Raw genomic sequence first — 23,950 nt, forward strand, 5'->3', positions numbered from 1 at the left:
GAGAACTGGGCTGCAGAACATGGAGCCTGCTGCTCTGGGTGCCCCTTGGGACTGTCCTGCGAGATGGGCCACTGATACCGAACCTGAGTCACTGGGCCTGGACGTTGGAGCAGGTTGGCCGGACCCTGACAGGCCGGGGACAGGAGCATTCGGAGGAGGGTGGGGAGCAGGCCCACAGGCGGAAGCCAGCACTGGGGGCTCTGGCAGCGCACTGCACTGGCTGCGGGGCCCCAGCCCCCAGAGAGGCCACGGGCCTGGCCTCAGAGCTGCTCTGCGATGGCAACAACGCCAAACTCGACTCGGACTTTGCGTCGTTGACAGGAACAGAAAACACCTCATTTGCTGAAGAAGAGGAAATGGGATCTTGGCCTTCAGGGCGTGTGTCACTTGTGGGACTGCTGGGGCGCATTCCCAGACTTCAGCGCCTCGTGACTCCCGGACCGCTCCCTGTGCACCGTGGGGTGTCCACGGTCCACACACTGCGTGTGTCTGTCTGCATGCTTCCCGAGGCCTGTGCATCTCCCAGAGGACCCTGGTGGGGGACAAAGGGAAGGGGGTGGGGGGGAGCCTGTGGCCGGGCCTTGGGCCCACCTGGCTGGCAGCCCTGAGCACTGTCCCTGCTGTCACCACACATACTGCTGGCCCTCCACGGGGAGCTCACTGCCCACATTGCCCTGTGTGCACGGGGATGCGTGAACAGTGTGGCCAAGCTCTGCCCCTGCACCTCCACGACCAGACCCGGGTCAGCCCGCCCCGGGTCTGCCCCTGCATCCATGCCCTGAACAGGATGCAGTGCCCTGTGGGCACACGGGAGCCGGCGGGCGGAGCAGGGCCTCTCAGGTAGCCAGGCATCCGCGCCCAGCCTGCCAGAAGGGCTGGCGGAGGGTGCTGGCCTGTCCTCAGGATCCTGGGCAGGTAATCGCTTCAGGTTACCTGCCTCCCAGACTCGGACAGCCGAGCTGCCTGCCCAGGATGACCAAAGCCTGGGGCACCCCAGCTCCCTTGTCTGGCTGCCTGGCCCCATAAGAAGAGCTCCCCAGGCACGGTTCTTGCCAGCCCAGCCCTGAGGCCAGGCCCACGGGAAGGCTGAGGTCCACCGTGCGCCCCACAGTCATGGGGACCCCACACCCCATGGGGTTTGTCTCTCATGCCTTGTTGGGCCTTGCCCATGAGCACAGCTGTATCCCCCTTCCTCAGAGGGCCCCAGCGCGCGTGTCCCGCCTGAGAACCAGAGAGCTGGCGTCGAAGCGAGGGCTACAAGCGCTACATGTCCATCTGCAGTTTCTGCTGAGGCCTGACCCTTGGCCGTGTGCCACTGCGTCTGCTTGTTGGCAAGAGTGGTGAAGGGACCTCGGGGGGTAAGGGGGGTCCCTGGGAGGCTGACTGTTACAGGGCCAATGCAGGGCCCCCCACTGGCAGCTGCAGGAAGGGCAGAGTGGGTGGTGACAAGGGCCACGGGTCGGTGGGGGAGCAGCGGCATTGTGGTGAGTCAGCAGGGCTGCCTCCAGCCCTCCAGTGTCCCCCAGCCCACCTCAGCGTCCCCCAGCCCACCTCAGCATCCTCAGCCCTCCGCAGTGTCTCCCAGCCAACTTCAGTGTCCCCAGCCCACTTCAGCATCCCCCAGCCCATCTCAGCATCCCCCAGCCCACCTCGGTGTCCCCAGCCCACTGACGCATCTTTGCAGAGAGCAGAGATGACATGGGGCCATCTGACCAGAGGCCCTAGGACAGAGTCCCCATGAGGGCCTGGGCAGTGCAGGCCAGCACAGTGAGGCTCCTGCATCATGAGGCGATGTGGACACCTTGCAGGAAAAGGATGCAAGACACTGAATTCTAAAGTAGGTATGAAAACAAGTACCTAGATGAAAATTTAAAAGCCATCAAGTCACAACTTTTCAAGGCTGGGGCATAGCAGATAATCAAGGGTCGCTTACCCCGCCCTCCCTGTGTTTTCCAGTTGTGGTCTTGTGGCCACAGGATGTGGTGACACAGCCCTGCTCCTCCAAGTGTGGCTGATTGGAATTTTTTTGATGCTTGTGGGTTAAGGGTGGTCTTCTCTTCTCAGCTCATTACTGGCACAGCGCAGAGAGCCGTCAAGGAAGGAGGTGCAAGCTGCCGGCTTGCAGCCCTCGCTGCCTGCCCTCTGCACGCAGAGCACCCTCTTCCCGCCAGCCCCACATGCTGGAGCTGTGGTCCCCCTGGCCCTGTGGGGAGATGTGGCAGCGCAGGGGTGCTCCTGGAAGCCGTGCTGTCCCTGTCCTGCTGGCAGGAGTGAACGACCCTCTCGGGCGGCTCCCGCAAACCCACGCTGAGGGCGGCTCACAGTCTGCTTCTGCTCAGCGATTCAAGGTGCCTACCGGCCCCAGCTCCTCCCAGGACCCCAAGGAGGGTGATGGAGAGACCGCGGGTCTTAACTGCTAACGGTTAAAAACACCATCATTTTGCAAAACTTACAGGACTGTGTATCGGTGTGAACATCCACACGGAGCCCGAAGCTCACTCTTCGCCGGCCTCATGGGCAGTTTGCCTCGCCTGGCAGAAGAGAGCCCCCAGCCACCCCGACAGTGACTGTGGGGCAGACACCCTCTTTCTGCCAGCTTGAGTCTCAAAAGCCGGGTGGCAGTTCTTGGCTGCCTACCAGGGTGAAAGACATCTGATATGCAGCCTGGCTCTGTCTCCCAAGAGGAAGTGGGCCTGGAGACCCAGGGCCCACAGGGCGTACAGGTTGCAACGAGGGTGACTAGGTTAGACATGCACTCTGGACTCCTGGGTCCATCTCCCTCCACTGGGCACCCCAACCTAAATGGCCCCGGGGTCAGTTGGGGCCCCCAACCCCACAGACAGCCTCTCCAGTTGCCTTGAGCCCCTCCCCAAGGGTAGATGGGTGGGAATTGTCCAAGTTGCAGGTTCCTGGCAAGACCTGGCGGCTGACCTGGGGGTCAGCAGGGAACAAGCCCTTGGGGTTCTCATGACTCTAGCCAGCTGACTTGACCTCTGGCCCAGCCAGGCTAGGGGAGGCTGGGGGTTGATTCAGCCTTCGTTTTCTTGAGCTGTTCACCCACTTGGGGGTCAGCAGGAACCCGGATGGGCCAGCTGCCTTGACAAGTGTGGAGGGAGACATACAGGAGCTCTGCCTTGTGCCCCCGCCCCCCACCCCACCCTCTGCAGCCCGTCCAGTGCTGGGGGCCACAGGGCCCACCTCCCTCACCTCGGCTTCGGGGTGTAGGTGAAGCCGGTTGGCCCTCAGCCAGCTGACCCGCCCCTTCTCACAGACCTCCCTTTCCCATCCTGGGTAAGACCCCTTTTCCTGGAAGACACCTGTTTTACCTAAAGACCTTTGGTCCGAATCTGTGCAGGAGAAAGTGGTTGTCTGACTTTCCAAGAGCCCCCTTCCCATCCTCAGAAAGGAGCCGGCCCTCTCCTGCCCGCCTTTTCCTTGGCTGTGTGTGTGGCTTTGACTTCTCCCGAGGGGGTGGGAGCAGGGATGGAGGCTGCCCTGGGGGTGGAGACCCAGCAGAGGCCCCCTCTTGGCCTCTAATTATCCTCCCCACTTACTCGGCAACCAGAGATTACCCTGCTGTTAACAGACACTCAGCATAATTTTGCACGTCCGTCCAGGAGGCACAGAGGAAGGACAGAAATAGGAACCCCTGGCAGGATCCTAGCGGTTTATTGGGGTTGGCCAGCGGTCCTGGCCCCTTACATCTGCCAGGGACGCAGGGCTCTGCTCCCAGCCTCCCTGGTGCCTCGGGGCAGCCGCCCTCAAGGTCAGGATGGGTGGAATCGGGTGTGTCGGGAGAGGGCAGCCCTGGTGTGAGGCTCCCATCTGCACGGAGAACCCCGACATGCCCAGTCCCCCATCAGGCCCCGGCCACCCCCTCCCAGGGTCACTCCCACACCTCCAGGCCCTTCCTTGGCACCCAGCCTGGGCAGCCGCTGGGCACAGGAGCCTCAGCGTGCCGCCAGCACTCTCTAGTGGCAGCCAAGGACGGCCCAGTGTCCTGAAACCAGGGGCCAGGCGCTCTTCAGTCCCTGCCAGGGCTCCAAGCAGGCCTCCCGCGGAAGCTTCCCTCCGCCCACCACATGGGCCCGCCGTGCCTACCCACGTTCCTGTGTGTGTGCACGCATGAGTGGCGTATGCGTATGTGCAGACGCTGGCACCAGCAGCCCCTTGCTGCCCATCATGACCTCACCCCGACGCCCTCTTTGTGCAAAGGGAAATCCATCTATCCAAATGTTCTTTAAAGGAAAAGCCCCATTTTTTACTGCGGTCTTAGCATGATGTCAGAAAATCCAGGGAAAGTGGGAGCTCTGACCCCAGACAGCTGTGGACACCCTTCCCTCATCCACCCAGCACTTGCCAGCACATAACCTGCCTCTGCAGTGAGGGGAAGATGGCGAGTAGGTCACTGCATCCCCCGGCCCTCCCTCCCGGTGTGCTGCCCTTTGGTGACTCCAGAGCACAGAGGAAGGGGGTTTCCCGCCACGTTTCAGGAGCGATGAGGTAACTATGAGCTCCACAGGCATGGGGGTCCTCCCTCCAAGTCCTTCTGTCCATGCAGCATTGGGTCAGGGTGGTGGCTCACGGGGTGACACCCTCAGTGGGCAGCGCACACTCCCTGGGTGAGCCGGCCAGCAGCGAGGCCGCACCGCCCAACCCCAGCCCACCCAGTGGAGGTGGCCAAGCTCGAGCCACAGGCGTGCTTAGGTTTGGTTCTTTATTATATGTGCTCCATGTGTACGCACACAGCATTTCCTTTCACAGAAAAGATCCTTGCTGCACACACACACACACACACCCCTGGCTCGTGCTCTGCCCTCCATCTCCAATGAGGCTGATGTGGAATGGCCCAGCCTGAGCAGAACTCACAGGGCGATGATGCCGTGGGCACAGGGCCCGGTGGGAAGGGGCTTACGGTGGCCCCTGAGCACTCAGGACGAACAGGCGGCAACCTGCGTTCAGTCCGTCTCGATAAGGAGCCAGCGGGGCTGTGCCTGTAGGTCCTGCACAGGAGCCAGAGGGACCCACGGGCCACCCTGCACCACACCTTGGGCCCTCAGGGCCCAGGCTCGGAGGGTGGTCATGCCCATCACACCCCTCCTGCTCCAGATGGGCCCCTCTCAGTCCTGAGAGGCTGTGGGGCACCTGGGGCCAGGAGGTAGGTGACATGTGGCACCAGGGGTCACACCACTGTGTCCTCCCCCAGCTGGGCCCGACACAGCACTGCATGTCCAGGTGGCAGCGGGCTTTGAGGAGGGCCACTGCAGGCAGGACCCTGGCATTGTAGGAAAAGCACAGCCAGTAACTAGGGCCTCCCAGCCCGCAGATGTCCATGGTGCCCCTGACCGCTCAGGACTGCCCCACAGGACACCACTGGGCCCGCTGGGGCACCTGCCCATCTGCTGTCACATGCCGCCTGCTCTGGAAGCACCCTCACAAGTCAGGAGCCCCTTACCCCCCATCATCCATAAGGAAATGGTCCAGAGTTTGGGCTCCAGGGGGCCGTCCAGCCGAGTGCCCATCACACTGAGCTGCTCATTAGCCTCTTCAGGCACGACAGTATGACAGCCGTCTTCCAAAACAAAAACACACTTGTAGAGTCACTGTTTGCAGAGACCACCAGCCCCACTGGGCTGTGAAGGCAGATGCGAGGCCTTGGCTAGAGGTGCGGTCACAGCTCACGAGAGCCTCTCCCTGTACGTGCAGGAGAGGGTGCGGTGCATAGAGAGCTGCTCCACACTGGTCTTTCTCTGCCCCCACCTTCCATCTCACCTTCCTACACCAGTGGGGGCCTGGTGTCAGCGATATCAGAAGGGTCACAAGCATTGATACCCCCCTCCCCCAGCTGATGACCAGTCATTGTTCCCACCTGCCCTGATGCCCTTCAGACTGGAAGGATGTTTGCAGGAGGCGGCGGGACACAGGACATGTCACTGGGTGATTCCGAAGCTTGACTTGTGATGGGAAGGAAGGCAGGGACTCTCCCTCCTGCGTCTGGGGGCTTCCTTGTGGCAGGGAGCGTGTTCCATTCGGAACAGACCGTGGCTTCACCCATTAGCCAGCCTGCCTCTGACTTTCAGCTTCTGGGTTTTATGAGCTCTGTGGGGACCTGGCGCCCACGTGGCTGTGCCGCCCCAGGCCCGGTGCCTCCTACGGTGTCGGCTCTCCTCGGATGGTGGCCCAGGGGCATCCACTGGCCAGGCCTGGGTGGCAGAACTGAGGCTGTGAGCAGCGGGCATTAAGAGTGCGGCCCAGAGGAAGGCTGGTGAAGTGATAAAAGCTGTGACCTTGAGCTCAAGGACTCCCTGATGGCTTCTGTGGTTGGTCTGATCATCCTCAGGGAGTCGGCAGCAGAGGGAACCCCAGGGGTCTCTCCAACGTCTGGAAGCAGCTGGGACGCCTTCCGCCCAGATTCCATGGGCCCCCGGGGGCCAGCCCTGCCCATTCCCACTCACCTGGAGGCTGGACGGGCAGAAACGGGCAAGGGCCCGAGGACAGAGCCGCACTGCGGGACTGATCCGCAGAGCCACGTGGCGTGGCTGGGGCTGCGCTGCAAGGACAGACGACAGAGCTGCTCATACGGATGGAGGCTTGCTGCATGGACGAAACCCTGTGAGGCGTCTACACCACGAACTCTGGGGCCTGGGGCTCCCCTGGTGGGCTCAGGGTAAGGCAGTCTGTGGACCTCCTGGAGCGTGGAGTGGGTGCCTGGCATGTTGTACAGTCAAAGGGGCACACGTCGCCCAGGCTGTGGCTGAGCTGGGCACTCTGTCCAGCTGCCCTCTCTGCCTCTGGGACCTGTAGGGGAGACCACCTGTGTCCTGCAGCCACCCTCTTGTGCCCCCTGCTTCTGTGAAGGAAGCCCACCTCCTCGGCCAGGGCCAACCTCCCCCAACTCCGCCCCACTCCTGCGCCTCCAGGCTGCCCACCTGGGCACGCTGCCCTGCCCTCTCCTCACAGCTCTGCAGAGCCCACCCACTAGCTGGACCCCAGGCCACCAGTGCCAGATGTGGGCTCCAGACCACAGCTGGGCAGCATGGGGGTGCGCAGCCCTCCCCGCCCCCGGCTCCAGGGGCCACTCAGAGGGGCCCTGGCCTTTCCTTTCGAACTCATGGACTCAGGGCACTACCATCTGACAGGTTTTAGGGAGCTGCTCTGGAAGCATCCTCACAAGTCAGGAGCCCCCCACCCCCCATCACCAGTGAGGAAACTTTCCAGAGCTCTGACTCTGGGTAGCCCTGCAGGGGTCCATCCAGGCTGGGGTCCAGCTGAGCACCCACCCCACTGAGCTGTTCTCAGCCACAGGGCAGCGCAAGCTTGCTGCTGGCAGGGGGGCCATGCGGGTGCCACACATCCAGCCGCAGATGACTGCCCTTCTGTGCACGGCCTCTGACCAGAGCCCCCGTGCCCTAGGGGCTGACCCTTTTGGGGTCCTGGGGAGCTGCTCTCTCCCTCCTCTCTGGACCTGGCTCTGACATTCTCCTGGACTCAAATAACACCCTGATCTTCTCTTTCCAGGGTACTACCCCATGTCAGCTCAGGCCAGAAACTCCTAGCCCGGGTACCCCAGAACTACTGGCTGTGGCTTCTCCTCTCTCCTGGGGGCCTGAAGCAGCCCCGAGAGCCCCCCACACAAGAAATCACCATGCTGGGATGGGGGACTGGCCACAGGGGGGCCAGGAGGCTGAGAAGGTGCCCCACGCTGGCGCTGAGGTCGAGGAGAACCGGCCCTGCCCACTGTGTCCCCTGAAAGCCTCCTGTCCTCCCCGTGCCCAGCTGCGGCTCCAGGGCGGGCCAGAGAACGGGAGTGGGGTGGCAGCCTGTGGCTGCCCAGCCCATGGTGGGGACGTACCTGCTGCGGGGCCTCGGCACTACCGCCCCAAGTCGTGACCACCACCAGGGGCTCCTGGCGATAAGCTGGGGGGAGGGAGCAGGGCGTGAGCACTGCTGGGGCCGGCCCCCCACCCCCCACGTGGCAGCACCCCGGGGCTAGGGCTTCTCCCACGGGAGCCCTGGTGCTGAGGGGAGACTGACAGCCTCTGGACCCAGGCAGCCCCTCCTCCCAGCAGCCTGGGTGCCCCCTCGACCTCCACCTTCCGGGCAGGGGTGCACGGGAGGTTGTCTGCAATCGCAGGCACGGTTACTCATGCGAGGCACCTGAGTACCCTTTGATGTGCAGTTTCCACGGGGCGCCCCGTGGGCCACTGGAGGCCACCTGGGTGGCCCACACCCCCTGCCCCTGGGAGCGAGAGGCAAGCCTGGGACACCTCCCTGGGGCCCGGCCAAGCGGTGCCCCGCCCCCCGCCAGCGAGCCCATGCTGCCCCGCGCACCCCACCCCGGCTGCTCTGGCCAACCACATGGTCTCCGGCCTGGTCAGGCTCCTCCGGGGCAAACACCCCATTATCAGCCTTGCTCACGCTGGGCTGCAGACCATGGGCGGGACAGACGCTCAGAATGGACAGGCAGACACAGCAACTTAAGAGGCCAAAACCACCCTGGTGGGTCCTGGGTGACTGAGTGGCCAGGTGACACTGTGTGACCCTGGGTGGCCCTGAGTGGCCAGGCCCTGAGGCTGCTCCCCAGGCTCTCGCACCAACATCCACTGTCCAGGGTGCTGCAGATGCTCAAGAAACAGCAGCGCCATCACAGCCTTCCTGGGGTGACAGGAAGTCAAGTTACCCCCAGGCCCCAGACACGTGGATGACTGTGGAAGTGCCCCTGAGGACATGGAGCTCGCGTGGCCAAATGGACACTTGGTCCTGCAGCCCCTAGAAGTGGCCTCTTGTCATGTGGCTTCCACTACACCTGAGTGTGATGGGAGAAAAAGTCTGGTGAAATGCTTTCTGGGGGCTGCATCACAAAGAAGGGACACTCGCTGGTCAGGCCGGGCTCCCCACGAGACGAGGGGCTCCGGTGACCAGCTGCAGAGAAAGTGGGTCTCCGCAGGGGACACCCTGTGCTCCTGTTTCTGGCCCCAGGCCTCAAGCCCGCCCCGAGGTCGAGGGGACCCCGGTGTGAGGGGGAATCATGGCCGCGTGTCCTCGACTCTCCTGGGGACAGTACTTGCTACTCGGCTCCCACAGTGATGGCCCAGCCCGGGCAGGGGACGCACTCACCACACCCCTGGGTCCCAGCAGCCCCTTCTGGCCCGCCGCTGCTGCAGGGCGGTTCCTCCCCGGAGAGCACCTCGGCCCCCAGGGGCTCATCCACTGACATCTCCCTGAGCTCTGCTGGCCAAGAGTCAGCTTCAGAGTCTGGTGGATGCGAACTGCTGTGGCTGCGGGCCATGCGGAGGGCGCTGTCCCCGCTGTCCCTGCTGCCAGGTGGGCCCATGTCGCGTGCATGGCTGATGTAGGACTCCTGGTAATGCCTCTTCTCTGTGGGGGCAGGGGGACAGCAGACCGAAGAGTGGGTGTCAGACATCGGTGGAGGGGCTCTCCTGCATCCCCGGAGCCCCTGGTGGCCGATGGTGGCCCTGGGGCCCTGCCAGCTTCCCCACCCTGAGCTGGTGCTGAAGCCCTGGTGGGGTGCAGTGTGAGAAGAGTGTCACCCAGAGATCAGGCCCTCAGGTGTCCACAGTTCCAGAACAGGCTCCTGGGGGAATTGATCACCCGCAGCCAGAGAGTTCCTCATATCTGCTCTGTCACCTCCCAGGGCTCTCAGGTCACTCCCAGTGTGAGGGACCCCTAAGCAGCCCACACAAGCAGGCATGCACACACATGCACATAATGCACATGCACACACACGAGGATGCACATCTACACACACAGGCATGCATACAATACACACTTGTGCATGCACAGCCACCCAGGGGGGTGCTGTCACTCTCACATTGCTACCCACCCCTCAGCTCTCCTGTCGGCTCCTGGGGAATTCTTCCCCAAAGAGCCCACCTTTGAATCGGTTTCCAGGAGAGCTGGAGGCGTGGGGTCCCCACCATGCCCTTCCGTCATAACACCTGGGGGGACACGTGAGCCAAGCATCCACACCCCATGATGTGAGAAACAGAGGTGCCACATGGCTGCTGCATGGGAAGCGCCAGGCCCAGGCCCCTGCTTGGGGGGGTGCAGTGTGGGCACAGGCGGTGCTCTGGGTGCCCAGTCCACGGGGAGGACGAGGATGTGCACAGGCGCCCACCTTCGGCCTCCTCCAGCTGCTGCAGGCGCTGCAGGGCAGGCTGCAGGGCCAGGTGGAGCTGGTGGCTGGCACTGAGTAGCCGCAGGAGGTGGCGGGAGTGGGAGGCGCAGCGGGTGTAATACACCAGCTTCTGGGCGGAGGGCAGCCCGTCCAGCCGGATCTCAAACTTCTTTCCCTGGGCAAAGAGACAAGACGTGAATTTACAACAGCGAATTTACAAGAAGGCCATACGATGAGTGAAGGGAAGTGTCTTAAACACCAGCCACAACCCAAGCTCGGGACCTACCATTGTTTCTGTTTCCACAGAAATCTGACTTCTGTGGGCGGGCAGAGTTTTGGGGGGCCCACTGCTCTGCGCTCAGTAATGAGAAAGCTGCCCCTGGGGTGGCCGTGGGGGGCACCAGTCCAGGACAGGGTGAGCAGGGCCACACTGTCCCCGCCCTATCCCCCTGAGTCCAGCCCGGGTGACCGTGTGCCACCAGGGCGACAGCAGAGGCACCTGGAAGCCGGCAGCGCCAGCACGGTGGTTCTGTGACTCACTCCTCATCCCCTCCACTCTCTCCACACAGGAGCCAAAGGCCGCCTGGGACCGAGACTCCGAACACCCTGTCAGGGCAGGAGAGCACCTCCCAGGGCAGGGCCGCCTCCCACTGGGGAAGCCAGGCTGCAGGCGGGGGCGGGGGGCACGCTGTTGGTGAGGGACGAGGTGCCCAGGAAATGCCCTGAGGAGCAGCGCTAGTTCCCCTGGCCCCGTCAGACACGCACCAGAAACGCCAGCTTCCCTACGTGGGGCCAGGGGAAGTCGTAGAGCAGCTGGGCAGCACGGCTCTCATCCTGTGGAGCGGCAGAGGGGCCGGGCCAGGGGTCAGAGGCAAGGCTGCAGGCCCGGACCTTCCCGGAGAGGGGGCGCTGCAGGGGCCCCACCCCACCTGATAGACGTGCACTCCTTTGAGGGTCAGCCCCAGGGTGACGGTCGGTCTGTCTTCCTTCTTATCCTGAAAAGGACACCAGCGTCAGAGCCCTCAACAGCCTGTGCCTGGGCAGGCTGGGCCTTGTTGTGGGCAAGCAGGCTGCAGTCAGCCCACCGTGGCCATGCACCGGACCGAGGCAGGGTCCCCGGGCCACAGGTGGCTGTGGGCACACACTCTCCCTGCCCTGGGCTCAGTGTTCTGGCCACCCCGTGGGCTCCCTTCCCTTGGGCAGAGCAGCTCTGAGGCAGCCTGGACTCATTTCCCCACTGAGCTTGACCTTGTACAGCCTGAAGAAGTGGACAGGGACATCCTCCAGCCGGCAGGCCTCCCTGATGAAGCGCAGCACAGCCTCCTTGGGGCTCAGGCCCCGCTGCTCGCGGTGCATGCTAGGAGCATGCCTGAGGATGTAGGCACTGCCCCTCTTGGCGATGATCTGAGGGCGAATCACAGGCCTGTCGGGCCCTGCCTGCTCCCCCACCCCCTGCCCCGTCGTGGCCCTCAGCCCTCCCTGCTGAGCAGGGGGAAGGCTCTCCATTGTCCGGAGCAGGAAGCCTCAGTGGCCTTACCCACTGTGGGAAGTAGGCCTGTGGCTCGAAGTACCTCCCGACGTGGACTGGCTCCCGGTGGTTGCCCAGGTCGGCCTGCAGCCCATAGGCAGCCAGCAGGAAGTACGCCTCCTCCCGGTGGGCGCACTCAGACCGCAGCACCCGCTCCCGCAGGTGGCAGTAGTACAGGTGCCTGGCCGTCCTGTCCCTGGAAGGCAGTTGGCAGGCTTCTGAGAGGCTGGCTCTGCCCCACCGGCCTGGCCACCACCCAGCCCTCCTGCCACACTGCCCCAGGCCTTGGCCTCTCTGGGTCCCAGCAGGCCCAGCCCGGTCACGCAGGCCGCTTTCTGGAGTGGCGGAGGAAACCACTGCTGTCACACCTCAGCTCTCAAGAGTGCCAGACCCGGGTCTGTTCCCCAGCAGGGGTGGCCTTCACCAGCTCCGGGCCGGGTGCTGCCAGTGCTGCAGGGGCGCACCTGTGGAGGACTGCTTGGACCTGCGGGCCTGGGCAGGCCCAGAGCTGAGGCTCATTCCCAGATGGGGTGTTTTCTGTTCATTCCCAGCAGAGGAGCCCCGGCTCTGGAGAGCAGCTTAGATTTTCTTACCCTATGGACCGTGGCTGGTCCCAGACCCAGCACAGCTCCCCTCCATCACCCAGCCCTTCCATTCTCGTCTCCATGACCCTCCAGAGCCCCCCACAGCCATACCCTCAATCCAGAATCTTCCACAGCCACACCCTCTATCCAGAACTTTCCACAGCCATATACCCTCAGTTCAAACCCTTCCACAGCCACACACTCTCATAATCGGAACTTCCCACACACTTTCAGTCTGGAAACTTCCAAATGGCCACATACCCCCAATCTCCAGAATATTCCACACACGCACACATGCCTTCCTCCCACCTCTCTGCCTAGGAACGTCTCCTGGGGCCACTGGCACCAGCGCAGGGGATTCCTGGAGACACAGGCTCTGCTCATGTGCCCCCGGTCTGGGATGCGCAGGCCCCTGGGCTGTCCAGGGCTCCATCAGCCTATGCACTCTGGGGCGGATCCCCTATACGTCAGGTGGAGCCTGCTGGGGTCCTGCCCTGGCAACCTCCCCTGCCCTGGCTGGTGCCCAGCACGGAGCCCCACGCAGGGGACAGCCGGCTCAAAGAAGGCATCTTCACACCCTCCCGGCACCTGCTGGGTAAGAATCCCATCTGGAGACACCAGTGTCTGTACCGGGGGAGTGCTTGGCCTCACAGCGTGCAGCGTACAGCTCCCACCCGCCATGCAGCCGCGCGTCCTTCCCACCTTTTGGTTCACTGTGGTGGATGCCCACCATCCCAGGGAACGTCCTTAACATCAGCAACAATTACCTTATGAGCCTCCCGTTTTCCACGTAGTACTGCACCCGGAGGAAGGTCACGAAGGGCGCGCCAGGCCTCCTGTGTCCCTGTGGGTAGGGGCGGGAAGAGGAGGAAGGCCGTGCGAGTGGCCCGCTGGGCGCAGTCGGTGCCGTCACCGTGGGCAGGCCTCCGGAGGCTCTAAGCTGCCCAAGCTCAGGTCTCAACTGGGGGCAGGTCATGGTTCGATCTTACATTCCTAAAAGGGCAACCCAGTGGAGCATCTGTGGCATCCCTGAGCCTTCGCCTAGACCCACACCAACGCTGACTCCAGAGGCAGCTGTGCACCAGCTGGGCCGCAGGCAGTGGACGTTACTCTGTGCAGGGAGCACCCTGGTGCCAGCGCCCGACCCAGATGCATGGACACTTGCGTGAGGGAGTCTGGGGCAGCACCCACCTGGCGGTCTAACTTACTTTACACATTTCTCTCTTCCAGTCTTTTGAGAAGAACTTGCTGAGCTTCTGCTCCAGGTCCACGAACATGTACTCGTTATCTGGAAAGAGGGGCCTCATTGGAGCAGTCTCCTTGGTCTCGGGTAGACAGGCCTGGGGTGTGGTGGAGTGAGCTTGTATGGAGCGGCTGGGGGCTGCTTTCTGGGCTGGCGCTCCCAGCACTGCCCTCGACATCCTGGGGTCCCATGTTGCTGGCTGCACAGGTAGTTTCCCAGCGCAGGAATTGGATATCGAAGCTGATGCGCATGTCAGGCAAGCCACAGGTGACCACATGCTCTCACCCCTCCACCCGGGACCCTGGCCCAGCTTTGGAGTAAGTCCTGTACAAAGAAAATGCCTACAAATCTGGGAACGAATTGGCCAGCTTCAAGTTGACGATCCACGTTAACGTGGCTCTGCCGGGAAGGGGCCCGCACGAGGGGCTTCCTTCCACATTATGCATTTCTGTACTTTTGCAATATCACAACCTTGTGTTTTCTTTATATGCTGGAAAAAAACCAGTTATCCTAGAGAGGAGCATAAACGTGAGGGTGCCTCCAGCCTGTTACACTCAAGGCTTGGTGCAGGAACATGCTGTGGGCGGCAGCAAACGCACCCCGGCGAGAGAGGCTGTAAACGTGGGGCTGTGGAGCAGGCGGGGGTGGGGGGTGGGCTCACTGTGTCTTTCCCCAATTCTGCTGTGAAGCTAAAACTGCTTTAAAAAAATAAAACACTAAAAAAAAAATATCCTAGTGTCACCTCCAAGTCCAAGGTGTGAGGGCTCTGGGCAGACCCTGAATCTGCAGCTCAGCCCCCCAAACTCCCACGTGCTTTCAGACGCCTTCAACTTGTTGAGACCACAGTCCCAAAGACTTTGGGTGTCCCACAGTTCTAAAAATAATTCAGGTAGGACGCAGGTGTGGTCACTTCCATTCTGCCAGGAGCAGGGAAAGGCCACAGGGGCCCACGGAGGCTCCTCTTTGGGGGCAAGGAGCCCCTGTCCCTGCAGGTAAGAGCGAGGCCCTCGGGGACAGGGGGGCCCCCCAGATGTGCATGTGTTCTCGCCCTTCTGGGGGGGTGCTCGGCCAGCCAGCCAGTCTGCATGCCCCCCAGGAATGTGACTGCTCCAGACATGATGGAACAGGGGCTGGGGCCCTGCAATCCTGGGCCAGTGGGACCCTCGCTGTGTCCTGGTAGCAGGCGTCTGCAGAGAGGCCTGGGCCTGGGCCGGGAGCCCCAGGCAGTCGCCCTGAGCCAGTCCCACTCCTCCCAGCAGGTGGGGTCTGCCGGGCCTCTCAGCCCTGCTCTGTCCTGGGTGGGGCCTGTGGAGGGTCTACAAGGGGCCCTTCTTGGGGGGACGCCTGGAAACCCCCTGCCAGGTTCCTGGGAGGACAGAGGTGCTTCTTACGGAAGACCCCCATTTTGTACCATTTGAGGCCTACCCAGCTGTGTCCTGTGGTTCCAAAAAGTCACGTGGCAAATACAGGTGAATAAGGGAATGAATTCTTCTCCAGGTAGAAAGGAAGGCTGGAGAGGAAACTGGAGAAGCTGGGGCCAGAGGTGCCCACAGAGCCGCCCCCGGGGTGGCCTCCCACTGGAGTAGCCTCTGCTCCTGGGGTCTTGCTCTGTCCACACAGCCTCGTGGGACCAAATCCTGCTCAGCGTGCCCAGCACACTAGTTTTACAAAGCAGAAATGGGGGCGTGAGATGTCATTCTGACAGTGGTCGGCCAGGCCCTGCAGGGGTCCCAGGCAACTAGGAAACCTGCAGACAGCAGCCCCGCCTCCACCTCACCCCTGGCAGGGGAAGAGCACCCTGGAGGTGCAGAGACCCCTGGGAAGGAAAGGCATCACCCGTTCTGGAACATTCTGGTCAGTGGGCAGCACCGACACCTGAGCGTGGCCGGCCCGAACCCCCTTGCTCAGAGCCTGCTGCCCCTGCCCGGGGAAGCTTGTTTTTTAGGCAAGTGGACCAATAGTGAGTTCAGGGCTCCCCCACCTGCCATGGCAGCTCCCAGCATGCCCTGCAGACACAGGCCCCAGGGGGTAGGATGGCTGGGTCCACAGCTTCACCCCTGGCCTGGCACAGGAGGTGCTTCCCATCAGCTGCCCTCTGAAGAGAGGACAACTGTGCAAAACACACTTTTAGCAGCTCAGTCTCATGAGTGACTTAAATGCACGCTCTCATTTACACCACGAGATTCACATCCAGAGCACAAAATCTCACCACAGCAGCTCCCAGGTACCACGATATTCCCTTAAAGCACCAAGATTGCCTAGGAGGACACACCGCCCCCAAGTGCCACCATGACCTGGAGATAAATCTTGGGCACCGGCAGAGAAGATGTTTCCCTACATCATTCACCTTTGGGGAGGCCTGTGAGGGCAGCCTCAGTCCTGCTGTGCCAGGTCACTGGAGCTGGAGACACTCACCCACCTCACTTGCGTTCAGGGCTTGCCCACCCCACACAGCACTGCCAGCATCACACCCTCTGCTGCGTGCCAGGCTCTGGGGCAGGGCTTGGAGCCAGCCCGTCCATCTCTACCTTGTCGCAGTGCCTACCCCACAGCATGGAGGGAGAAGCCAAGGCTGGCAGAGGCTAGAAAACACGTTGGTCACGCAGCTAATACAGTCTTGGTTACCGGTTCCCCACCAAGGACCCTCGAACCCGGGGGCTGGCCAACTAGGGCCCTGGGCCAAACCCCACCTGCCACCTGTTTTTGTAAATGAAGTTTTAGCAGATCACAGCCACACCCGTCGGCTTACATAATCTCTATTTCCACTCTCACGCTTCAAAGCCAGAAATGTTTCTTTTCTAGCCCTTTACAGAAAAGTCCGCTGACTCCTGCTCTAAGCAAACACCATTTTGAAAACTGGCCTAGTGGCTACATAAGAACATATTCACACTGGGCCGGGCTCACAGACCAGGGTTTGGTCCATCACCATCTAGATGTGGCTGGGAGGGCAACTGTAGATCAGATTAACTTCTCCATCTGCTCTGGAGAACAGCAGCTGGCCCTCCGGGGTGTGGTGGGCCACATCCGAGCAGGTGAAGATGAAAAGACAAACCCGAGGTCCTGGGAAGAGGGGGAGGGGGGACTCCCGCAGCCCCCAGGACTCCAGCGCAGCAGCCCCTCCTCCTGGGCCCCGCCTGCTGGCCGCCAGTGAATTCAGACTCACAGCCCGTTGATCGTGAGGCACCACCTGAAAACAACCTCTCCTCCTGCTGACATGGACACAGAGACCTACGGCGCCCTGTGGCTCCGCGTCCCCGGGAGCCTAACCAGCACAGGTCCCGCCGGGTCAGGAGAGCGTGCGCAGCGCTGGGTGACAATGGGCCTCCTGCTGCCCAGCTGCCTGCAGGTGCCCGACACCAGCCCCAGCCCTGAGCGGTGCCCCTGGGCCCACAGACAGGCCCAGCTCTGCTGCCGGACTGGAGTCTCAGCCCTTGCTCCCGGCACAGGGGGCGTGATGGCTGAGGCCACCCCAGGGCTGGCCCAGGGACCCCAGTCTGTGCAGGGGCAGCGAGCCCCGAGCCAGCGTCACTGGGCAGGAGGGGCGCATGCCTGAGCTCCGCTCTGTCTGTCTGTCTGTCTGACCCTCTCTGTCTCTCCTGTCTGTCTCCTCTCTCTCTCTCCCCCTCCCTGTCTGTCTCTCCCTCTCTGTCTGTCTCTATCTCTGTCTCTCCCTCCTTGTCTCTGTCTCTCCTTCTCCCTCTGTCTCTGTCTCCCTCTGTCTCTGTCTCCCTCTGTCTCTGTCTCTCCCTCCCTGTCTGTCTCTGTCTCCCTGTCTCTCCCTCCCTGTCTCCCTCTGTCTCTGTCTCTCCCTCCCCTGTGCGGCACCCTGGTTCCTGAGTCACACGTGGGGCTGCCTCTGGTTGGGCCTCGGTCCTGAGAAGACGCACAGGGCCGCCGTGTGCAGGGGCTGCGGCAGGGCCCACCTGCTCCCAAGCACAGATCTCCGGAGCGGGGGCTCCGCCACAGGGCCAAGCAGGCCTGCAGGGTGTGGAGGCTGTTGGCTTGCGGCTCAGTGGGGTGCCAGGCCGTGAGCAGCTCAGGTCTGTCCCCTTGGCGGAGGAGGGTCCTGGGCTCACCCAGGGGCAGGATGCCCACATTCCTTCCTTGAACTTGCCCCGCCCACGGCCGGGCTCAGGGGTCCCCTCTCAGGGCAGCTGGCCAGAAGGGGCCACTTAGCAGCAGCTGCAGTACCTGGCCTGCAAACTCTCCAAGCAGCGAGACCCCCGGGGTCCCCATCCCCGCCATGGCTGTTCTAGGCTAACCCCCCGCAGGACCACTCCACTCCTGCCTGCGCCCCCACAGCTGGCTGCTCAGGCTGCCATGCGCACACACACATGCACACCTGCACACACACACACACACACACACACACACACACACCAGAGGCGAGGGCCCGGGCATGGTGCCAGCCTGGGAGTCGGTTTCCTAACACCCATCATCATTTGGGTGTTTTCACTTAGATGCCCTGAGCCCTGTGCCCCGCAGAACACTGAACCACCAGGAACCACCAGGGAGCCACCCTCAGTCCCGGAGTCTCTGCTGTGAATGTGGGTCCCTCCATCTGCTGGGGGGTGGCCCTTCCAGAGGGAGCAGCCCCACTCTTGGGAGACCCCGGCCCTGAAGTGCTCACACATCATGCCTTTGGGACCCCTCCACTGCAGACACTAACACCCCCAAACCCCTGCTGTGCTTCATGAGGCCCTCCTGGTCACAGGGAACTCAAGGGACTGTCCCCTTGTCCAGAGCACATGGGGAGGAAGCTTGGGGTCACCTCAGGACCCAGGACCCATGAGAAAGGGGGACACTTTGGGGCTTCCCCCCCCCTTGTGAAAGCAGTGTGGTCTCAGTGCAGGAAAGGAGCCCAGATGGGTTCTGGTGACCCCAAAGGTCCCCGATTCCCTTTCTGTTTAAGTCACTCTAAACCCTCAAATAACAGAGGCTGCCGAGACCAGACGGAGATGCCGGCTTCTTGCTCTCCCCCAGACTTGCTTTCCTTCTAAACTACAGAGCCCAGGACAGGTGCAGCTCCCGGCAGCCAGGGCCCTCCCGGAGGGCCTCACCGTGACCTTAGTCCCTCTGAGGAGGGGACAGCAGCTGCTGGCCCTGGGAGGCCCAACGCCTTGGAGTGCAGGGTCCAGGGCTGCACGTCCACTCTGAGCGTCCAGCCCCAGGGCCTCAGGCCATGACCACGCAGCCCCTCCCCGAGCCTGCAGTACTCCCGGTGTGCAGCACCCGGGGCCCAGCGGCCGGCCAGGTGGTGGCACCAGCCATCTCAGCCCTGGCGGCAGACAGAGCAGCAGGTGCCTGTATGATTGGTACAGATGCAGGAGTCCCTCCGAGCCCAGGAGGGGAGGCTACCAACACCCGGAGCACACAGCAGGGGAGGCCCTCAGCCTCCCTGAGGGCTGCGGGTCAACACGTGGCCCAGCATGAATGCGCCCTGAGCACGATGTCTGCAGGATGCCCCTGTGACCGAGGCACACGGTCCTGGAAGGTGAGACCTGCGCTGTGAAGCCCGCGGCCCCAGGTCCCCCAGTGCAGCCAGGAGGCTTCCTGCATGATGGTGGCCTCAGTCCCAAGCACTAGGAACAATTCCAGAACAAGATGGCAGTCACAGCAGAGCCCAACACCAGCACACATGCTCCCCCAACACAGACCGCACTTACAGGTGCCTGTTCATCTCCTCCCAGGTGCTGTCCACGTGGACCACACAGAGCAGCCAGTGCCCAGTGGCTAAAATGGCAGTTGTGGACAAAGACGTCACGCTGGGGCAAGGCTCCCCATGAGCCGAGCTACCCTGCAGCACCTGGGAGCAGTCCACCCGTATTAAGATCTAATGGCAAAGCCGCCATCTGCTGCTCCAGGGCAGGACCCAGCCCTGGGCACCTGCCTGTCTGCCTGCCGCCCTGTCTTTCTGTTTCCAAATTCTGCCTGAGCCTGGGAATTGGGGGCAGCTGTGGGACAAACAGCAGAGCAGGGGGCTGTCAGGAAGCTCCTCCCGCCTCCAGCAGCCTGGGCATCTGTCACAGGAGTGGGGGGCACCGTGTCCCCTCAGGGGTCCTCTGTGGGGCAGGAGACCCAGTGGCTGGGGCACCAGGACAAGGACAACCAGCATGGGAATAAGACCCTGGGCATCAAGTGAGGTGGGGAGAGGATGGTGCCCTGCAGGAAAAGCGCTTTGACTACAGGGCAGAGCTGCATGGGGGGCTGTGGGGGGCAGGGTCCACAGTGCCCCACATCCCCCTGGGATACTCCCTCTTTCCGCTCACTGCTTGGGGCCCCACCTGGTCGCTGAGCAGGGATGCACACACCCCCCTGCTGTTGGGGGTAGACACCCAGACGGTTCTGCTTGGGGGACTGGATTACCATCTGTCTATCTCCTCATCTTGGAGGAGGTTATCTATACTGATCACCCCAGAATCCCCCAGCTCCTGACAACCACCTCCCGGTCATCTAAGAACCACATGCAGGTGGTGCCATCCACTTCCTGGGACACAGAGAGGTGCTCGGGTGGCCCCTGCTGTCTGAGGCTGCACCCTCCAGGGCCCTGGGTGGTGCACTGGAGTCCCCCACACATGCACACAGCCCTCGAGTCCCCATTTTCCTGCCTGTGTTCTCCCATGGAGCTGGGGGGGCTTGTGAAGGAGCCCCAGGGCAGGGGAGCAGACCCCACCAGCACGTGCCCCTCCATGCATGAGCACCCCAGGGAGGTTTCATTTGGATCCATGGCTCTGTTCCTGGAAAAATGTGTCCAGAACCCCGGACACCAACGGCTCTTGGAACAGCAGATGCAGTGATCTGGGATCTGGTTTCCCTGGGATTCCAGGGTGCTGTTTTCTCCAGAAGGAATGAGAATGGGGCAGGGATCTGCTCTCCTCTCTGCCCTGGGAAGGGAAAGTGAGTGTGTATGTATGAGTGTGTGCAAGTGTGTGCACATGCACACTGAGAACATGTAAGCATGAGTGTGAATGTGTGCATGCATGAAAGTGTGTGTGTACATGACTTTGCATGTAAGGATACATGCCTGAACATGTAAGGATGTGAGTGTGTGCATGTGTGGTTTTGCAAGTGTATATGTGTGGGCACGTGTGCACGTACGTGTGCACGCTCAGGTGCAGCATAGAACCACCTGGACAGCTTGGGTGCACACTGGCACATGCTGAGTACAGTGGGCACAGGCGGAGACCCCCAGACCCCCATGAGAAGCTGGTGCCCTGGGGCAGGGTCCTGCCACGGTGGGTGGTGGGGAGCGGGCAATGCTGACTTACTTCTGACTACGCTGAGGCCGAAGAAGTGGGCTTCTCTGATACTCTTCAGGTCACACACCTGCTGGAAGACCTCACGCCCGGTGGCCTGCACCTGCACAAGAGGTGGGTGTGGGTGTGTGCATGTGAGTGTGTGCGAGTGCACACATGGAAGAGCATGTCCAGTGGCACGTTCGGTCCAGCAGTCCCCTAAAGGGGCAGGTGTGGGGACCACCAGCCGGGGCTGGTGGGGCAGGAGGCCTGGCAGGCTGCTTCCCACCTAGGAGGTCAGGGCTCAGGGCTGGTGACCACCCAAGCTGAAGACCAGATGCCCCAACCCAGCTGGGTGAGCTGAGAGAGAGTGTAAGCCCACATGCCCAGGCTGCTCCTCGGGGCTGGGAGCTAGGCACCCCTGAAACGGGCGTATGTGTTGTGCATGGGGATGCAGTTTTCCGGGACCTAGACGGGCTGAGGCTGTTCCTGGGACAGCAATCCCGGAGCGTCAGCAGGCCCTGTCTGAGGGTCTACCAGAGCCCATATTTTCTAACAACTGGATGTCAACAAACAGGCATAGTTAAATACAGGGGGCCTTCCTTTATTGCTCACACAGGTGTGTGTGCACCCTGAAAGTGAGCTGGCTCTCTGCTGCCAAGTTCAGCCTGGGTGGGGGGCTGCAGGTGCTGCAGGCCACTCAGTGGGCCCCACTGACTGCTGGGACTTGTACTTCTCCCTGAGGGTTTCAGAGCCCTGCAGTCAAAATCCCGCAGTGCAGGGGCCAGCCCCGGTGCCCCGTCCTCCCCAGCCAGGACCTCACTGGCCCCTTCCCATGGTCTGAGGCGCCACTGAGGACTCCAGGAACCCCTGGAAAACCCAGAGGAGCTCCAGCTTATCGCTAGGTGGGGAAACGGAGGCTCAGAGAGGTTCTGTCACTAGTGTAAACGTTGGCATTGACTTAAATTCAGAAATGTGTCCCTGAGCTGAGATTCCTGGGGGTTAACTGGTCTCGGTGTCAGTCACACTGCATTTCAGGGGGCACCTGGCTGTGCCCAAAGGTGACACCGGCCACCATGTGTCCTTCACCAAACCAGTCCTGTTCTAAGCACTGAATTTTCATAAATCACATTAATCCTTAAAACAGAAGTGTTGTCTCACAGGGCCAGCCAACTACCTGGCAGTTCCTCTGTTCCTCTATCTCAAGCAGGCAGATAAGGTTAGAATTAAAGGGAAGAGACGAGATTCCTAATATGGCATGCAGGCATTTCCACCTGGACACTGTTACAGCCTCCTACACTGTTCCCCGCAGTGTGCTCAGAAGACAAGGTGGGCCCGTGGGCTTACTCCGCCTGGAAGCCTGTCCTTCATGGGCCCAGTGAGAGGGCTGGCCCCTGGGGCACCCCATAGACCCGGAGCCTGGGGCTGCATAGCAGGGTGGCCCTGGCAGAGCTGGCCCTGTCCGCTGGAGGAAACATCCTAATGGTGCACAGGGCAGCCAGGCCACTGGCGGCAGGGCCTCTACCTTGCACTGTCCAGAGTCAGGTGGGCAGTGAGCGGAGACACAGGTGGGCTTCAGAAGCAGGTAGCCCTGGGCTTGAGCCCTGGGTCAGCACCAGCAGCCTCCAGACTTACCTCACCCATTTGTAAAATCAAACTAACCAGACCTCCGCAGCAGAGGGAGGGTCACGGGAGCCGGTGTACACGCAGCTCTGGCAGGGCCCTGGGCACACACAGTGGGAGCCTGCCGTAGGCGGCAATGGTGAGGCGCACACTGGCCCCAGGTGCTGGCCCCAGGCGCTCTGCAGCCTGTCTGTGGCCCAGAGGCCCAGAGAGGCGGGCCAATTCAGACACCAGAGACTGCCTGGATTGGGGGGACCTAGAACCATTCCACTCTCCACTCAAGCAATAAGCAGCAAAAGGCAGCACCAGCCCCCTGCAAAAAGCAAGACTGCGCTGGACCTGGCCTGTCTTTTTAATGGCCTGCTCGGAGGCCCTGACCCCGACCTGGCTCACCAGGCACCTGCTCCCACGGAAGTCCTGCCTGGGGCTGCTGCCCACCCTCCTCCCACCAATGCGTGTGGGAAGCCACGGCCTGATAAGCTCTCCCATTCAGAGACGCTCTTCTCCAGGGACCGGGGAGAGAGCAGGACAGCATCTGCAGGGGACCGGGTGCTGGCAACGTTCCCTGTGACCACGGGGTGCCCCGAAAGCACTGCCTGGGGACTGGTCTATCCCCAGGTGGCCAAAGTGCAGGGAGGCCTGTAAGGAGGTGAGTGTGGGGAGCAGGGCGCGCTGCCATGTCCCCGTGGGTCTGCGCGCCCTCATAGACACGGGGCCCCTCAGAGCCCGGGTGAGTGTGGGAAGGCTGCCCGTGGTGACGTGACAGCAGCATGAATCATCCGTCTCAGATCTTCAAACAGTGGGTGTCTGACGGGGCCTACAGAGAGGCAGCAACTCTGGGAGGAGAGCTCTGAGCCACACACCTTTGCTCAGGTGTCAACCTCCAAGGGGCTTCTGGGCCATCCAAACGGGCTCCATGGCATGGGGGCCTGAGGCCCGCAGACGGGCCCTGTGAGAACCAGCCCTGTGAGAGCCCAGTGGTGTGTGGAGGGATCTGCGGATGAACGAGCTGTGATAGTCTCTCATGAAAGGACTGAGTACTGTGACAGGGAGGGACTGGGCCCTCAGCAGGCGCGGGCAAAGGGAACGCACTGCCCACTGTCTTTGGGTGCAGCACAGGGTGGCCGCCCTTCCAAGGGAGGGAAGGGGCCCCGTGGCTTCCTGCCCCTGGTGGGGCACTTCCATGCCCACCCTGTGCATGCAGGGCCCTCACCCGTAGGCATCCCTGCCGAGGGTGGGGATGCAGCAGAGGCACGGAGAGAAGGTGGGGAGATGCTGGGGGAGCTGGCCCAGGAGTGTGTCCTCTTATGTCACCTCCCTGAGGGTACAGTCAGGGTGTCAGAGACCTTCAGGGAAAACCACAGCCACCCCAGCTGAAAGCAATGGGGAAGCACAGAGGGAAGAGGGCCCAGGGGACCCCCAGGGACCCCTGAGGGCACTGGCCTGGGCTCATTCTGCAGCCAGAGGGCCCTGGGGCTGAAGACAGGGCCACATAGGGCAGCTCCTCACTGCGTGATGGTATCACCCTCCCAGGGGGACGGCCCACTCTGGTCCGTAGGCAGGAAGCCTCAAGGCTGTCAGCACACCCAGTAGGGGTGG

At 62.2% G+C, this 23,950-nt stretch overlaps 1 protein-coding gene across 9 annotated transcripts in view; it reads right to left on the minus strand.

Annotated features, from left to right (window-relative positions):
* Nucleotides 1-4,703: 4,703 nt before the first annotated feature.
* Nucleotides 4,704-23,950, minus strand: part of FRMD1 (FERM domain containing 1) — a 33,913-nt gene continuing 14,666 nt past the window's right edge. For 3 of the 9 annotated variants that reach the window (XM_073219909.1, XM_073219910.1, XM_073219908.1), the window contains exons 3-12: nucleotides 20,762-20,852; nucleotides 13,459-13,538; nucleotides 13,018-13,094; nucleotides 11,676-11,862; nucleotides 11,387-11,542; nucleotides 11,068-11,133; nucleotides 10,904-10,972; nucleotides 10,139-10,313; nucleotides 9,118-9,378; nucleotides 4,704-6,550 (exon numbers count right to left, since the gene is read on the minus strand). In XM_073219909.1, the coding sequence (XP_073076010.1) occupies nucleotides 6,048-6,550; nucleotides 9,118-9,378; nucleotides 10,139-10,313; nucleotides 10,904-10,972; nucleotides 11,068-11,133; nucleotides 11,387-11,542; nucleotides 11,676-11,862; nucleotides 13,018-13,094; nucleotides 13,459-13,538; nucleotides 20,762-20,852 (1,665 nt within the window). In that variant the 3' untranslated portion in view covers nucleotides 4,704-6,047. Of the gene's footprint in view, nucleotides 6,799-7,852; nucleotides 7,918-9,117; nucleotides 9,379-10,138; nucleotides 10,314-10,903; nucleotides 10,973-11,067; nucleotides 11,134-11,386; nucleotides 11,543-11,675; nucleotides 11,863-13,017; nucleotides 13,244-13,458; nucleotides 13,591-20,761; nucleotides 20,853-23,950 lie in introns of those variants that run through there. The other 6 variants (XM_073219905.1, XR_012124348.1, XM_073219912.1 and 3 more) reach the window with 6 other exon arrangements.

The sequence above is a fragment of the Manis javanica genome, chromosome 13 (genome assembly GCF_040802235.1).
Source record: "Manis javanica isolate MJ-LG chromosome 13, MJ_LKY, whole genome shotgun sequence".
Taxonomy (NCBI): Eukaryota; Metazoa; Chordata; class Mammalia; order Pholidota; family Manidae; genus Manis; species Manis javanica.